Source organism: Hyperolius riggenbachi, chromosome 6 (genome assembly GCF_040937935.1).
Source record: "Hyperolius riggenbachi isolate aHypRig1 chromosome 6, aHypRig1.pri, whole genome shotgun sequence".
Classification (NCBI taxonomy): domain Eukaryota; kingdom Metazoa; phylum Chordata; class Amphibia; order Anura; family Hyperoliidae; genus Hyperolius; species Hyperolius riggenbachi.
This window is the reverse complement of record NC_090651.1, coordinates 126,673,199-126,691,362: the sequence shown is the minus strand read 5'-3', so window position 1 is coordinate 126,691,362 and position 18,164 is coordinate 126,673,199. Positions and strand designations below refer to the sequence as shown.

The 18,164-nt window shown below is 43.4% G+C and overlaps 1 protein-coding gene across 2 annotated transcripts in view; it reads left to right on the top strand.

Moving 5' to 3' along the window:
- LOC137521087 (calcium-activated chloride channel regulator 4A-like) overlaps positions 1-18,164 on the top strand; it is a 73,506-nt gene that overhangs the window by 50,816 nt on the left and 4,526 nt on the right. For both annotated transcript variants that reach the window (XM_068239870.1, XM_068239869.1), the window contains 3 exons: positions 9,858-9,964; positions 11,102-11,323; positions 15,720-15,990. In XM_068239870.1, coding sequence (XP_068095971.1) covers positions 9,858-9,964; positions 11,102-11,323; positions 15,720-15,990 — 600 coding nt within the window. The remainder of the gene's footprint in view (positions 1-9,857; positions 9,965-11,101; positions 11,324-15,719; positions 15,991-18,164) is intronic.

Genomic DNA, 18,164 nt, shown 5'->3' with positions numbered 1-18,164 from the left:
TACATACCCAAACCCAATTAGAGCTATTCATGATCCATTTAATTTTGCCTCCTCATAAGTTGCTTGATAGAATTTGCGATAAAAGGGAATTTCATGCACTAAAGACTTTCTTATCAGTAGTTTGTAGTAGATAAGTATCCACTATGCCGCTATTGTATCCACTTCATAGCTCTGAACCCAGCAGTGGATAAAATAGCTGCTATGATGCTGCACTGCTACAATCTCTTCCGCTATTTTATCCACTACAGAGCTTTGTAGTGGATAAACTAGAAGGGAGGTAACAGTGCAGCATCATAGCAGCTATTTTACTCACTGCTGGTTTCATTGCTGCGGCTGTGAGTTGCCGAAATCGGCACCAAGAGGAGAAGTCCAGGAACTGGAGCATGAAGCGGCAGCAGGCCCTGTGTGATTGCGCAGACAGCAACTATAAGCCATTCATGCCTGATTTCATAAGCGCTACAATTCTGTAACTCAGCCACAATATAAAATGCATGCTATTCGCGCCCATTTCAACTTGCGGCTCTTTCACATGTACGCACCTGCGGGCTGAATGCGGCCCTCCTTGCCATTTTGTGTGGCCCTCGAGAGCATCTAATGTCCATCATTGTAAGCAGTAAAAGAAAGACAGCACATTGCCTTCCCATCAAGAGGAACACACCAGTGACAGTGTTTCTGACTTTCCGGGTTGAAGGAGGAAGTGTTTGTAGTCACGTGACGCAGCTTGGAAAGCAGTGTGGGAGGTGCCGAGGGACGGATGAAAGAAGACGCATGCTGGGTAAGTTTAACCCATTCGGATTTCATCCGTTTTTAATCCGTCGCTCATCACTGCAGGCCAGCCACGGTCACTATAGTTATGTCACTTTGTTTGAGATTGTTCAATAAATGTTAAATCTTAGTAAACAATTTGGCTGCTACATACTTTTCTTCACGCATGCAGAAAAGCATTAACCTCTTAAGGACTACAGGCTTAAACCCCCCTAAAGACCAGGCCAATTTTCACAAAATAGGCCACTGCAGCTTTAAGGCGAAGCTGCAGGGCCCCACAACACAGCACACACGTGATCCCCCCCCTTTTTCTCCCCACCAACAGAGCTCTCTAGGTTTTTTTTTTTTTTTTTTATTAAATATTTATGTCTTTATTTTTTTATTATTTTTTACTATTAATTTATTTATTTTCCCAAACCCCTCCCTCCTCCCAGCCAGCCAATCCTGGCGTTCAGCTGTCATAGGCTTCTGCCTATAAGAGCCGATTGCTCTCTAGTGTCCCAGGGGGACTGCCGTGCCACACAGCTGACCCCAGTACAGAGCTGCTGCAGATCGCAGCGCTGTACACAGTTATTAGACGGCAATCGCCGCTTGGAGACTGAAGGCGGAGCTCCGGCCTGCCTACCAACAGGAGATGCACGCACAACCTGCACGCGATCTCCTGCACTGCGAGCTCCAAGGACTTTACGCTGACACCACGGTCACGCCCATCTGTGTGACGCAGTCGGCAAGCAGTTAAGATAAGACACCGAGCACTAGCCGTGTGAACCGGCCCTAATGAAGAGGCCCTCTGCTGTTTCTCAGTGGAACATAGATAAGAAAGTACTTTCTGAAACTGCAAAAAAAAAAACAAAAAAAAAACAACGTTACAAAGATGAATTTTTTTGATTTGTGTTTAACCTATCTTAGTTCCTGGACGTAGAAACTACGTACAGGAACCATGCGCGCTCCCGCGGCCTATCGCGCACGTGCACGCGCGCTCCCGGCAGCGGTTCGGTAGCCAGGCAATCAGTGAATCGGGCTATGGTACCCGATCACTGATTCCTCTCCCCCGCTGAAAAAGCAACAGCTTCTCTCGGAAGCTTCGCTTTTTCTGGCTGTAGCGTCCCCCATGCGTCTCTCTAAGCGTATGTTACGCTTAGAGTGTAGAGTGACGTCATGTAAACAAACTCATGGTCACCATCTTGTGGCCAAAAAGTAAAACTACAACTAAAAGTAAAAAAAATAAAACTCAACACATATTTACATTATAAATCTATTGTTTACATCCCATCCTCCCAAAACTACCCAAATAAAATGTTAAATATAAAAAAAACAAAAAACATTACAATAAAAAAAAACCATGTAAATATTTACCTAAGGGTCTAAACTTTTTAAATATCAATGTAAAGATGAAATATTTCTATATTTTTTTTATTTTAAACTTGTAAATAGTGATAGATGCAAAACGGAAGAAATGCACCTTTATTTCCAAATAAAATATTGTCGCCATACATTGTGAACGGGACATATGGGCAAATACAATACGTGAGTTTTAATTATGGAGGCATGTATTATTTTAAAACTATAATGGCTGAAAACTGAGAAATAATGAATTTTTTCGTTTTTTTCTTATTCTTCCTGTTAAAATGCATTTACAGTAAAGTGGCTCTTAGCAAAATCTACCCCCCCCCCCCCCCCCCCCCCCAAGAAAGCCTAATTGGTGGCGGAAAAAACAAGATATAGATCAGTTCACTGTGATAAGTAGTGATAAAGTTATAGGCTAATGAATGGGAGGTGAACATTGCTCAAGTGAAAAAGACGGAACGCGAATGGGTTAAAGTACCACAGGCTCTCCCCACCCTCAATGACCAGGCTATTTTTTACAATTCAGTGCTCTGCAGCTTTAATAGCTCGCTGCAGAGTCATACAACTTAGCAAACAAATGGATTCCACCTCTTATTCTGCCGACCAACAGAGCTTTCTGTTAGTGGGCTCTGATCGCTGCTGTAGGCAGTGTTATTTTTATATTAATTTTTTTGTTATTTTTTTTATAAAATCGTTCTTTCTTTAATTTTCTCCCTCCCTCCCCCTAAGATCCAATCAGCAGGATTGTCTCTCATAGGCATAGGCCTATCGAGGAGGTGCGCAGCCAAGGCTGCTCATGCGCAGTAGCCTGCGACTGGCTGAGTCAGCCAGAAAAGCACAGCAGCTGAAAGGAAGCGAGCGGACCAGGACAACTACAGGGAGCTGGAAGATGCCCCAGGAAAGTTAAACTGGGGACCTTAGTGTCACTTTACTCAGTCAGGCTCGGACTGACCCACCGAACCACCGACGGTCCCATCGATGGGCCCCGGCCAGCCGGCCTCCTGGGGGCCCCAGAGCTGAAGAAGGGGGCACAGCGCAGGAAGGGGGGAAATTGGGCACACAGAGCGGTGGGGAGGGGGGGAAGCCTCCCCCCTCCCTCACCTAGGGGCCCCCCTTCCGCGCTTCCCCCCCTCCAAAATTGCAGCCAGCCAGCGGCAGCAGCGAGGAATCACTTATAGGCATCAGAGGCAAGCGATGGCGCTGCGTGCCGCTGGGCTGGACTCCGTCTCCTGCACTGACCAATCACGCTCTCGCAGTACTTCCTGTGAGAGTGTGATTGGTCAGTGCAGGAGACGGAACCCAGTCCAGCAGCACGCAGCGCTATCGCTCGCCTCTGATGCCGGTAAGTGATTCCTCTCTGCTGCCACTGGCTGGCTGCAATCCTGGAGGGGAGGGGAGCGCGGAAGGGGGGGGCCTTAGGTGAGGGAGGGGGAGGCTTCCCCCTCCCCACCGCTCTGTGCACAATTTTCCCTCTTCCTGCGCTGTAACCCCCCCTCCTCAAGCTCTGGGGCCCCCACTAACTGGGACCTGCCTTTGTGAGGATATCTGCTGCCAATCTAATTGCAATTTGTGGGGATATCTGCTGCCAATCGAATTGTATTTTGTGTGGTGTGGATATCTGCCGCCAATCTAATTGCATTTTGTGGGGATTTCTGCCGCCAACCTAATTGCATTTTGTGGGGATATCTGCCGCCAATCTGATTGTATTTTGTGGGGATATCTGCCGCCAATCTAATTGCATTTGGTGTGATTATCTGCCACCAATCTAATTGCATTTTGTGGGGATATCTGCCGCCAATCTGATTGTATTTTGTTGGGAAATCTGCAGCCAATCTGATTGCATTTTGTGGGGATATCTGCCGCCAATCTATTTGCATTTTGTGGGAATATTTGCCGCCAATCTAATTGCATTTTGTGGGGGATATCTGCCGCCAATCTAATTGCATTTTGTGGGGGTATCTGCTGCCAATCTGATTGCATTTTGTGGGAATATCTGCCACCAATCTGATTGCATTTTGTGGGGGTATCTGCCGCCAATTTGATTGCATTTTGTCGGAAAATCTGCTGCCATTTGACTACTTGATGAATCATCATGACGCATGTAACTACTTGATTATTTTATCTAAAATGTATCTGCTTGACCTAACCTATTGGAGACTGTCCTCAGAAGTGCTCTACTACCTACCATAAAATCATGCAAAATATCTACAGTACATGGAGTACATAGAGTACATGTGTATGTGAGCCCAAAATGGGGGTGGAGGGGGGGTGGAGGAGAGGGGAACGGGGGGGGGGGGGAGGAGGAGAGGGTGGCAGGCCCCAGGCTGAAACTTCCTTGGTGGGCCCTTAGTGTCCCAGTCCGACCCTGCTTTTAAGTGTACCACAGCAAAATGTTATTTTACCAAGTTTAAAAAACATTTTTCCTTTGAATTTTTAAAATCATTTTTTTTTAAAACTGATTTTTTCCCCTTATTCCTGCTATTCCCCTTAACATGCATAGAAATTTTGGTGACAAGGACATGTATGGGGAGCTTTGCTATTAACCGCAAAAGGAGCAAGAAATTATGTGAAATTACACCTAATTATGCAAAATTATGAATGGATTATGTAAAATCAATGACATTTTGAAGTTATTATGTGTGGCCGTAATTTTTTTGCGAAAGCAGCTATTCTGAGATTAATATTTTTGGAATACAAGCTTCGTTCCGAAAAGCAAAGTCATTTTGTGTAAATATGCTTTCTTATGGTGTACATTAATTCATATCTGAGAATGCACTTCAAGCATAAACATGCAAACAATCAATTCCAGCAATTTTCAGAGTTAATCCAGTATAGGTTTCTGGGCACATCATTATCACAGAAACTCATAAATGCAGACCTTGTTCTATAGCACTTATCATAACCAGATAATGGGACAAGGCCCTACTGCTTTCACGTGTCAGGTATACTTCATCAGATCCATTTGTCCACATGATTATAGAAGAAAATGAGCTCAGTTATACATTCAATAATGCACTGTATTGGAAATCAGACTCTTACAAATCTATCTATCAAAATTAGGAGGTTGTGGATTCTTGTAGTCGATGCCTAGGACCTGAAGTTTGCCAGAGAAAACAGGCGCCTAATGGTGCAGTATCATAAGATATACCAATTATGTGCACACAAGTAATAATACTCACAAAAGGGGTTGCAGGGATCTGCAACCACCATAAAAAGCCTGCTGGAAAATAACTGTCCCTGCTCGTTTCTCCAGGCCAAAATCTGGCTGGTTGACTCTAGAGGTGCTCACACCCATAGCAGTATATTCAAAGGCACATATTGACTGTTTTTGTACTGACCTGAGTAAGTGGGTGAGCACCCGGGAAATGCTTTGTCTAAAAACGTATTTTTGTGCTTAAAGAGAACCCAAGGTGTGTATTTTAAATATTATTAGGACACAGAGGCATGTTCTGTGTACAATGACATGCCTCTGTGACATTCTATTCCTGCCTCCGGGCCACCACTCCCGGTCTGCTTGTTGCTAGCCTGCAGCCTGTCACTCATCACTGTTCCCCCGCCTGTATTGCAGGACTCCCCCGCCTGTGTCCCTTCCCTCCCCACCTCCGTAAGCTTCCTCCAATCAGAAGCTAAGCCGCTACCCAGAAAGTACAGGAAGTCATCAGTAGTTTGTTTCAGGTAGTAAAAAGTGCATACATTTGAAAAAGTTGGAGCTAATTTAGGCTCGACATTAAATAATGATATTACTAGCAATATCAGTAAATCACAATTTAAGCGCAATGTTAAATAACAAAAACAGTAAATTACAATTTAATTGCAGTATTACATTATCGGTAAATTTACTGATAATGTTGAACCTAAGTATAACCTAACCTCTCCCTACTCTCACACAGAACCCTCCCCTGGTGGTGCCTAACCCTAAGACCCCCCTGGGGGTGCCTAACCCTAAGACCCCCCCTGGGGGTGCCTAACCCTAAGACCCCTTTGGTGGTGCCTAATCCTAAACCCCCCCTGGTGGTGCCTAACCCTAAAACCCCCCTGGGGTGCCTAACCCTAAGACCCCTCTGGGGGTGCCTAATCCTAAGCCCCCCCTGGTGGTGCCTAACCCTAAGACCTCCCTGGTGGTGCCTAATCCTAAGCCCCCCCTGGTGGTGCCTAACCCTATGACCCCCCTAGTGGTGCCTAACCCTAAGACCCCCCCTAGTGGTGCTAACCTTAACACCCCCTGATCCCCGCTTACAATAATACGATAAATTTCAACTTAATTGCAACCGCGTGGTAAATAGTGTAACGGCTTTCTTTATTATGATAAATAACAATAGTGCCCACATATATCAATAAATAACAATTGTGCACATTTTTGGCAGCAACTTTTTCAACTGCTCCTGTAAAAAGTCTAGAACCTGCCCTGGAAACAGACTATATAATGGTAAACCTTTTGTGCTGCACCTTTTATTTGTGCTGAAGGTTAACAGTACACCCAGCTTATAGTGAAACTGTTCTGACTTTGAACGAAGTCTGCTTTAAATGAACAAAAATAGCCTACATCTTATCTGCAAAATAGTTCAACCATAAATACTTACTACATAATAATTTATTACACCATGCCGTATCATGCTGTCACATCATAACAACCAATCTTATCATTAAATGTCACATTTACAAAGCAACTTTAACCAAGATCTGAACTTCATTCTAATCAGTAGCTGATACCCCTGCCCCTACAAGAAATCGTTACATTTTCTTGAGTAGATCATCAAGGGGTCTGTATGGCTAAAATTGTGGTGAAGAAAAAAAAAACACCTCTGAAGCCTGCAACAAAACTGTAAAGTGTTAATATATATATATATATATATATATATATATATATATATATATTATAGTATAGTAGTATAGTATATAGTGGAAATGCACAAGGAAGGATCTGCAAACCAGAGCAGGATGAGGTGAAAAAAGGCTGAAAAGTTTATTTTAAAAATCCACAGACAAGGCAATAAAATCACAGGATCAACTAACGCGTATCGGGCCTACCATCTGCCCTTAGTCGTAGTTAAAAGTGAACCTGTACAAGAGGAAATTTATGTGAGACCAGGGGAGAGAGAGCTCCACCCCCGGGGACACACAAACCGCCTCTTAAAGAGACATACATCCCATGAACACAATATAAAATACAATAATAACATTGAAAATATCATATAAAAGATGTAAAATAGAAGGCGTTGCCACTGACACTGACAAAACATGAAATTGATATTATATCAATTTCATGTTTTGTCAGTGTCAGTGGCAACGCCTTCTCTTCTCTTTCTTGTCTTATCTCAATTTGCTTGCATTCAGCCCTGATAAAATCCCAGACTGAGCATTCAGTCTGTCTTTGCTCAGGAATCTGTCTTATCTGATGTATTTTCAAGCCCCCTTCTGGCTCTGCTATAATGACACAGCTATAATGATTCCTGAGCAAAGCCAGACTGAATGCTCAGTCTGGGATTTTATCAGGACTGTTAACAAGCAGGCTGAGCAGTGAAGAATGAAACAGAGAGCAGAGTAGGTGTTTTCTCTAAAGTTCCCACTGATTTATATGGTAAAATACCCGAGGGTGCTTCATCCCTGGTTCACTTTAAATACTCCTCATAATTGGATTCACGTGTGTATGTAGGTCAGGGGTCACTGAGCTTACCAAGCCGATTTGAGTTCCAACAATAAATTCTAAAGGTTTTGGAATCACTAAAATGACAGCAGTGCCCAAATGTATGCACCTGCCTAATTTTGTTACACTTTCTGTAAATCCAATAAACTTCACTTTACTTCTCAAATATCACTGTGTGTGTCTCCTATATGGAGTCTTTTTATCGTAACATCCAACAATTTATACAGAAAAATCATGACGATTAACAAGGTTGCCCAAATTCTCGCATCCCTATATATATATATATATATATATATATATATATATATATATATATATACATACAATGTGCATATCTCCCAGAGTAAAATGCACTGTAAGTTACCTTTTTCTTATGTTGCTTTCACTTACAGTGGGTATGAAAATGTGGTATAAAAGATAAAATGGGTATACTTCAATGAATGTGTAATTGAGCAAGAATAATAAAACAGTAAACACTTGAAAAGTAGATTTAAATATAAAATAAAACTGTGGAATACCCTGTGAGAAGATGGACTATTTCCAACATCTGTCAGATCTGTCAGCTTTTTATTACCTACTGTAAGTGAATAATATGCTTTACTTATCAGTCTGCAACTGTGATGTGATAAAGTAAGAAGTTTTAAATCAGGATGATACCATTTATTGGCTAACTAAAAATGAATAAAAATAAGCAAGCTATCGGCCTTGCAGCCTTCGTCTGGCTTATATCCTGTTAGTTTGCAAACTGGTGGTACAGACAGCTTATATACATGCAACATCAAAAGGGAAAACAGATATTTTTTCAAGCATAAATACATGTCATTAAGGCGCCTTAATGACATGTATTTATGCTTGAAAAAAATATCTGTTTTCCCTTTTGATGTTGCATGTATAAAGCTGTCTGTACCACCAGTTTGCAAACTAACAGGATATAAGCCCGACGAAGGCTGCAAGGCCGAAAGCTTGCTTATTTTTATTCATTTTTAGTTAGCCAATAAATGGTATCATCCTGATTTAAAACTTCTTGCTTTTACTGATGGCTAACACGGTACAATACCCTAGTGATAAAGTAAGGCTCAGGTGAGCCAAAATAGGTCACCAGTATGAAAAGTGGGATCTAATTTGATCCTGGTCCTGGCACACTATAGCCCTGATGACCATGCAGTGACCAGAGTATATGTGGGTAGGGCATGCATTCACTTCCATTGCCTGGTTGTTTTGGCAAAATGAGGCTCACTGGGTCTTACTGGAATTCTATTTTAGAGAACTAGAGATGCAGACTGGTAAGGGACCCTGGTTGTTGTGCAGCCTAATAAAGGCCTATACACACGGGGCACAACTGTCGCCACAAACACGTGCATGTCTGAGCAGACAGTTGCCCCGTGTGTATGACGCACACGCCACGAACTGTCACCGGGCAGTAAAGTTCAATCGCCGGCAACTTCTGTCTCTGCAACTGTCGCTAGTCCGCCACGCGTACTGCGTGTATATGCGGACTAGCGACAGGAGACAAATGCAAGTGAATGGAGCATCCGGCCGGGGGATGCTCCTTTTACAGACAGCTTCCACCGCGTCTATGCCTCTCTGGTGAGCTCCCTGGTCTCTTGTCTGCTGGCAGCAGCAGACAAGAGTAGCCCGTGTGCATTAGCCTTTAATCATCATTCAATTGTATCAATTAACTCCAAGTTATCTGAAGTAACCAGGTGGTCACTGAAGGCCACTTTTCAAAATGTTCAGCCCCGTACACAACAGGGATCAGTACACAATCCCTTGAACAGAGCACTCTCAACGCTGAACAGACATGTCAGACTCACCAGTCTCCAGGCTAGAAACTTGTCTGTTACTATGCGGGGTGGTGGGTGGGGTTGGGGGCAGAGGGTGATTGAGCGGAGTGCAACAGAGCATATCCCCATGGTGAGGAGGAGGAGAGAACAATGCAACAACATTGGTTTGATTCCATATTCTCAGCCGTGGTGGTCTTTATTGTCCACCACAGCCGATGTCAACCCAGTGTGTGTACGTAGCTTTATTCACTGAATCTTTTTTCGTAATATTACTTCTGCATGATTTTAAATAATAGAGTTGTTGGACTGTTTTTCAGGAGGATTAACCTTTTTAGCAACAGATAATGTGGATGCCAATGGTTTAATTGATGCCTTCAGTGCAATTTCGTCTGGAAATGGAGATATTACCCAACAATCAATTCAGGTATTTAATCACGTACCTTCCCAAATAAAATCATAAGGTAGCTGACTTGTACCGTAATTGTCCATTGCAACACCAGGCATATAGTAAAAACAATACGGGAGATTTTTATATATGTTACGGCCAGAACCCGAAGTGTGGCCACTTCTCGTTCTGGCCAGCCACTTCGGGTTCTGGCCAGTCAATGTGCGAAGTGGCTGCAGCGGAGCGGTCAATGTCAGAAATGTAATTACTACACTAAGCACAATGTATTTTACGGCCATCTCGCTGCGGCCAAATGTATTACAACTTGCTTAATTTCATTAAATATAGCCGGCGGCAATGTAAGAGATGAGGCCGCCGGCTTTCGCACTGCCTCCTCCTCCTCTCCTCCTCCCCCCCTCTCTCCTCTCCCTGCCTCCTAATACGATACGGAGCAGCCGGCGGGGACACGAGTGTCCCCGAGAGTCGTTCGTCGCGGCAGGGGAAGCCTGCCATTCCTGCAGAGCGGGTGCTGGCAGAAGCAATGTCTGCAGCCTCCCCGCTCTGCTTCCCCTGCCGCGACGAACGACTCTCGGGGACACGCGTGTCCCCGCCGGCTGCTCCGTATCGTATTAGGAGGCAGGGAGAGGAGAGAGGGGGGGGGGGGGTTGGAGGAGGAGGCAGTGCGAAAGCCGGCGGCCTCATCTCTTACATTGCCGCCGGCTATATTTAATGAAATTAAGCAAGTTGTAATACATTTGGCCGCAGCGAGACGGCCGTAAAATACATTGTGCTTAGTGTAGTAATTACATTTCTGACATTGGCCGCTCCGCTGCGGCCACTTCGCACATTGGCCGGCCAGAACCCGAAGTGGCTGGCCAGAACGAGAAGTGGCCACACTTCGGGTTCTGGCTGTAACATATATATATATATATATATATATATATATATATATATATATATATATATATATATATATATATATATAATATCATTTTATCATTTTTATTAAAATTATTTTGAAAATATAAGGCTTATTTCCACGTTACCAATGTTTTATTTATCATTCATACCACACATAGAATGAATTATCTCATAAGTTTATTTTTTAACTTGGGTTCACATTTACTAAGTGTAATTCTTGTTTTGTGTGTTTTTTATTTGTTTTTTTTTTGACAGCTGGAAAGTACTAACTCCATTCTTGTGCCACAAGAGTGCCTGAATGGCACAGTCTTCATTGACAGTACGGTGGGGAATGACACATTTTTTCTGGTTACCTGGCAAACTCGAGTCCCCGGTATTTATTTAGAAGAACCTACTGGAAGAATATACACTGCTGCACATTTTGACAGTGACACAACTTCCAAATCATCAAGGCTCGCCATCAATGGAACGGCAGCGGTAATCTGCTTTTTTTCAATGCCAAACTGTATAGGATGTTATGTTTGTAGTACGCTTGTAAAAATCTAATCAGAGGTTACCTTTCATAAGAATAGAATGTCAAAACTATAAGTAATTATAGGGCTATGATGTATGATTCACAATCCTAATCTCATGAATTATCTCAAGATACTTATGTTTCACCTCAACTAAAAGCAGAGATAATTCATAGACCAAACAAATAAAGAGAAATAATTAACAAAATAACACTCATAAGGAAGTAGAAGTTAAAGAGTTAATGACAGATAAGGGCCCCATGCAATTGCACATTTCACAAGTGATAAGCTGTCAGTAGCATAGTGTATAGCAGCCGCCGTATTCAACTCCGATCACACCAGTGATACGCTCAGCCTATAACAGGAAAATGTGTGAATTTCTAATGCTGGAATGCAGCTTTAGTATTATGCTATTCTACATACCACACACTTCCAGGCGATTGTCTACATCTGCTCAGAGCTGGATCATCCACTAGGCAAATTAGACAGGTGCTTAGTGTCTGGAGAGGGACTAGGTGCCTGGTTGAAGCTAGCCTCTACCAAATGTAACAAAAAAAGGCAGGTGGACACCAAGGCCCCATTTCACCATAATCCACTACCTGCTCAATTCTTAGAGCACAATGGAGCCTTTTGCCCCAATTCTGTGGGTTACAGCGCAGAACCAGAATTGCCTATTTGAGGGAACACCCTTAAACTTTCTGTAATTGCCTCCTTAGTGAGAATCTTTTAGCCAGGAAGCATCCTGACCAGGCTCAATCAGACAGCCCTGCAAAGCTCCTATGCAGACCTACAGTGAAAGATAATAAGGAAAAATATTTTAAAAGTTTTGTGAATAAACCCCATAGGCTGCTGATGTAACAAGAAAGTATGTTATTAATTTATGTATTTTTTCATTCTATACCCTGTGACTTTCCCAAGTCACATGATTTACTTAATGTGATGAACAGATCCTCTACCAAATAAGGAAGCCTGGGAGTACAACCATTGTCCCTTTTATCTGTCTGCCGTATGGCTACTTAGCGAAGTCTCAGTTGTATCAATGTTAAAGCACACCTGAAGTGAGAGGGAGTATGGAGGCAGACACAGGGTCAGACTGGGACACTAAGGGCCCACCAGGAAAGCTTTAGCCAGGAATTTTAGAAGGCGTCAGACTCTCTTTAATACTTTTAGCCATAGATCCTGGACAAGCATGCAGATCAGATGTTTCTGACAAAAATTGACTGGAGCTGCTGCACGATTGTTTCATGTGTGCGATTCAGACACTACTGCAGCCAGAAAGATCAATTGGACAACCAGGCAACTAGTATAAAAGGAAATATGTCAGCCTCCATATCCCTCTGACTTCAGGTTCCCTTTAGGTTTCACACTGTAAACCGGCGTCAGCGGTGCTGCACGCCCATTGCATGGCATCACACAGCCAAAAACAGGCCTTCAGGGAACACCACTAGTATGTGGTGCTCCCTGTCTGGCCACCAGCCATTTGCACGGAAGCAAATTGTAAAAATGCGTTTAAAAAAAACAGCGTCGTCATAGACTAACATGACATCCGGGCTGATGCAGATTGCGCAGGTTGCCGCAGAAGATGCGCGGCCATGTAGTTTTGCACTAGTGTTAGATCGGGCACTTACGGTGCAGCATATCGCTACGTGGGGAGTGTGAACTCCCCCATATGGAAACTTAAGGTGGCGGTAGCAGTGCGCCAGTTTTGCCGCACCACACCACGCCAGTGTGAAAGGGCTCTTTATCTTATTTTCAGGAACTGTTGCTCAAGTTGCCCAATTTTGTTTTAGAAAAAAAAAAGCTATTTATTTCACAGTATTTGTCCGAGCAGGGTTTTATGGACTGCTATGGTGAGCCCTAGTCCAAGATGCTGTTCTTATACTCTGTCATGTTGCTGGCTTGCTGCCAATTATCCAGATATTTTTTTAATGTTAAAACATATTTTCCAGTCTGGTATTGAATAACATTTTTTCCAATAACCGTTCTCAGTTTCAGCTTTTGTAAATATTGCAAACAGGGCCTGACATTTGTTTACAGCTCACAAGGCCAGCTCATCAGAACTATGAGATTTACTCAGTCTGGAAGTACCCAGGGCTGGTTCTAGACTTTTTGCTGCCCGAGGCAAACTTGTGAGGATGCACCCCATACCCCCAGCCACCTACTTGGAATGATAGCACAGAACCCAAACATTTTCACCAGGTAGGTAGGTAACCAAGTATAGTTGCCCCCAGTATAAGTAGCCAGTATAGTTGCCACAGCATAGCTAGCTAGCGTAGTTGGCCCCCGTATAGGTAGCCAATATTGTTGCCCCTGTATAGGTAGCCAGTATAGTTGCCCCAGTATAGGTAGTATAGTTGCCCCAGTATAGGTAGCTAACATAGTTGCCCCCAGTATAGTTGCCTCAGTATAGGTAACTAGTATAGTTGCTCCAGTATAGGTAGTATAGTTGCCCCAGTATAGGTAGGTAGCTAGTATAGTTGCCCCAGTATAGGTAGTATAGTTGCCCCAGTATAGGTAGCTAATATAGTTGCCCCCGTATAGGTAGTATAGTTGCCCCAGTATAGGTAGCTAGTATAGTTGCCCCCAGTATAGGTAGTATAGTTGCCCCAGTATAGGTAGCTAGTATAGTTGCCCCCAGTATAGGTAGTATAGTTGCCCCAGTATAGGTAGTATAGTTGTCCCAGTATAGGTAGGTAGCTAGTATAGCTGCCCCCAGTATAGTTAGGTTGCTCGGATTGTTGCCCTAGTATAGGTAGAATAGTTGTCCCAGTATAGGTAGCTAATATAGTTGCCCCCAGTATAGGTAGCTAATATAGTTGCCCCCAGTATAGGTAGCTAATATAGTTGCCACCAGTATAGGTAGTATAGTTGCCCCATTATAGGTAGCTAGTAAGTATAAGTAGTATAGTTTCCCCAGTATAGGTAGTATAGTTGCCCCCACTGGATAGGTAAAATAGTTGCCCCCAGTATAGATAATTTAGTTGCCACCAGTATAGGTAGTATAGTTGTCCCCAGTATAGGTAGTATAGTTGCCTCATTATAGGTTATATAGTTACCCCCAGTATAGGTAGTATAGTTGTCCCGGTATAGGTAGTATAGTTGCCCCCAGTGCCTGCTCCCACCCCGCAACCCACTCCCCGCGGCCACCACTTGAGCTACCTTCTGAGCTGGTGACTGCTTCCGCTATGATAGTTCCCATCCCCCTTGCATGCCTCCGCTCGCTACACAGATCTCAGATCAGAGCAACCCGCTGTGCCGCTGTGACAGGAGAGCGGCTAGTCTAACAGCGCGTTTACAGGAAGTAATTACTTCCTGTATATGCGCTGCTATGGGAGACACTGTCATGTGCAGCACAAACGGTGGCATGCAAGGGGATGGGGGCTATTGCAGAGGAAGCAGCGGCAGCAGGGTGGGAGGGAGGCGGGCGAGTTGCTGCTCCAGCACCCATGCAGCCTGTTGCAAATACTTCACTTGATGTTATGGGTGGGACAGTGCTGGAAGTACCAGTACATAACAACACTGGATGCATACACCACACCACATCCACTTTGTTGCTTGCTGCATAGAGAGGTGTAGTAGCAAACAAATATCATCAAGTTTTAGAGCTTTATACTCAGGGCAGTTTCTGGGCATTTTGGTGCCCCAGACAAGGAACCTTTGTCTCCCTATCCCAATCTTGTGAACAGGAGGATCATAACCTACATCAATATGCAAATTATTACCAGGCCATATACATCTCACTGGCCTAAAGTCACTTAATTCATAGAACAAACACTTCCAATATCTGTTTTGAGGAGTATATACTGTATATGAATTATATAAACATTAGCGTCTTTACAGATGTTGCCCTGGAAATCCAATCAGAGTTGCAACAATGGACATGCAGTGCCCATTTAGGTGTTAAAATTACCATCCATTCCTTAATGGAACCAGAGATGGGCTATACAAATTCCATAAAGTACAGTGTGCTAAGACAAGCTCTGGGTTTCCCCCTCCTACAGTTGTCACCCTAGGCATCTGCCTGGTTTGCCTGTGCTTAAAAACAGCCCTGGTTATACTTTCACTCTAACAAAGAAGAGTTCAGTGCAAGCCACATACATTGTTAGGATGAAAATATATAACCCTTTAACCTGGAGAACCTGATTTGTTACCACATGTCTCCACTGTTGGCATCATGTGGTGAGCAGAATAGCCTGTATCTATGTAATCAATTGCTTCGACTTTGTAGCCTCTGATGGAACAATCTTAAAATGTATGTGTATTAGGCAGTGTTTAAAATACCGGTATACAAACATGTGGACTGGCCATTGGATGTTTGGTAGATTTGTGTGTTTTTAATATCGGTCTTGCTTTATTTCTAGAGGGGAGCGTGGATTTACAGTCTTTGCAATGGATTATTAGCAGCTGAAGCCATCGGCATAGTTGTAAATTCCAAGGCTGCAGATGAAAATGTTCTTCCCATTATTGTAAATGCTCACATGAGCCAGGACACAAACCAGTATCCAAATCCAATGGTGATCTATGCCTCTGTGAGTCAGGGATTAGTTCCTGTTGTGGGAGCAAAGGTCACAGCAATGATTGAGCCAGTGAGCGGACCTATAATGACAGTTGACCTTCTGGACAATGGAGCTGGTAAGGGAATTCGTTTTAAGAACATTTTCATAGTTAAAGGGAAATATATACAGTAGAGTCCAGGCTATTCAGAACTCAACTAACCAGATGTCTCACTCTCAACCAACCAGCACAAATCGATGGCAGTACTCACAGCGGTGAAGGCCAATCTTAGGCTGTTTGTGGGATCTGCTGTGCTTAAGGACTGGGTTCCATGGCTCCCCCAAGGTTAATATAATTAGTGTATTTTAACATTCAATATAGAGTTCATGGAATGTACAGAGAGTGGGGGTATAGTACTATATGAGTTATGCCTATTTTTTGAGTCTCAAACAACCAGAAAGCACTCTTATGCGGCATCAGCCAATCCCATTGGTGCTGGATAACCAAGACTCTAAAGCGCCCAAACACTCCCCCCCCCCCCTCCGCGGTCTCCAGTTGCAGCCGGTAACCCCTCCTGATCCCCAAGGACAGCCTCTTTTGTAGATAGACTTATACTTGAGTCATTAAAAAATTCCATCTTAAGAGGGACACATTTTTTTTGTAAAGAATGCTTTTTATTGTGGTTTTTCACAAGAAAAGAATTACAGTAAAAAAAGGCAGCAAAACTTAGCTACAACGGCATTCTGAACAGTCAGCAGATATTAAAAAATACTAGTAGTTACAAAATTATCTTAATACATACTCAGAATGTAGCAACAATCAACTTATAAACAAAAAGGGTCAAATTTTGGTGTTAACTCATACACAAAGTCTACACATATTCGATGATGTACAGAATATCATATATTTAATAACTTTTTCCTATTTCCTCTTCTATCTGTTCTGTAAAGGCTATATGTTAAAAATATGAATACGCAGCTTTACAGACATGGACACATTTGTTGGTACCCGTACAGCTCATTAAAAAAAAGTACTTTATGCCTTCTGATTCTACGGGATAAGATGAAAAGCCACTGTCAATTTTATACCTGTACATAAATTTCACGTATGTATGAGATGAACGTGGAGAGACGCCAAGAGACATCTCTCCCTGCGCACAGCAAAGTAGGGGAATATAACAAAAAAAATCCCCCTACTGATTACCTGCTCTGTACCACTGGGCATAATTCACGGTCCAGCTATTGTCAGTACTCAAATTACAGGGTCTTCCCTCCCCACCCAGCACTGCTATAGCCATAAAAACATTACGGTGTATGTCATGGGCCCCCCTCCCCCCCAAAAAAAAGTTGATTTGGAGTGGGTTTTTCTTTATCTCCCTTACTAGCTACTTTCTTCCATTACTATCGCCAGTGCCAGAATTACCATAAAGCACTGTAGACATGAGCCTACAGGCGCTCGATGATGTAGAGGTGGCTCACTCCCCCCCCCCCCTCCGCCCCCCACTGCTCCCTCCTTCCTTCCCTATGTAGTGTCCTGAGCAGAGGGTAAATGAGAGGTTAATCACCCAGCTCTCAGCATTCCACTGACGAGGTCTCCCTTCAGTGGGGGCACCACTAGCTACTTAATACTGAGGGTACCTCTGGTTACCTAATGCTGAGGTACACCTGTAGCTACCTATGACAGGTAAGGGAGAAGTGACAGCTGGTTCAGCCAGCACACTTTATGTGTGGTTCTGCTGAGGTTTGTAGGTTCATGGAGGGTGAAGTCTAGGGTGTCAGGAAATCTGAGCCTACAGGTTCCTGTGATATATACATCTGGGCCTGACTAGTCTGTCACACATGTCTCCAAAAACACATTCAACTCTGCTGTTTGGCATCACATCATGGTTGTAATTCTTTCATACCATGGTTGTAGTATGTATCCAAATGCAGCACAATAGAACACAGTGCATTTCAAAAACAGCAAAACAACACAATGCAGACAGAGCTTAAACATATCTGAATGTGGCAGGACACAAAGAGAAACTTTAACCCAGGATTGAATTTCATCCCAATCACCAGTAGCTCATACCCCCTCTCCCTTGAGAAATCATAACTGTTTCTTGAATAGATCATTGGGGTTTTGGGGTCTGTGTGGCTGATAATGTGGTGAAACCCCTCCCACGGTGTGATGTCATGACCATGGTCATGACAGTTTCCTTTCTGTGAACCTTGCTGCATTGTGCTCTATTTAACTGCCACACAATCAGTATCTCACTCTGTGCATATGTATATCTATAAAAACAACCTTTTAGCCTATCACATTGTTAGTGG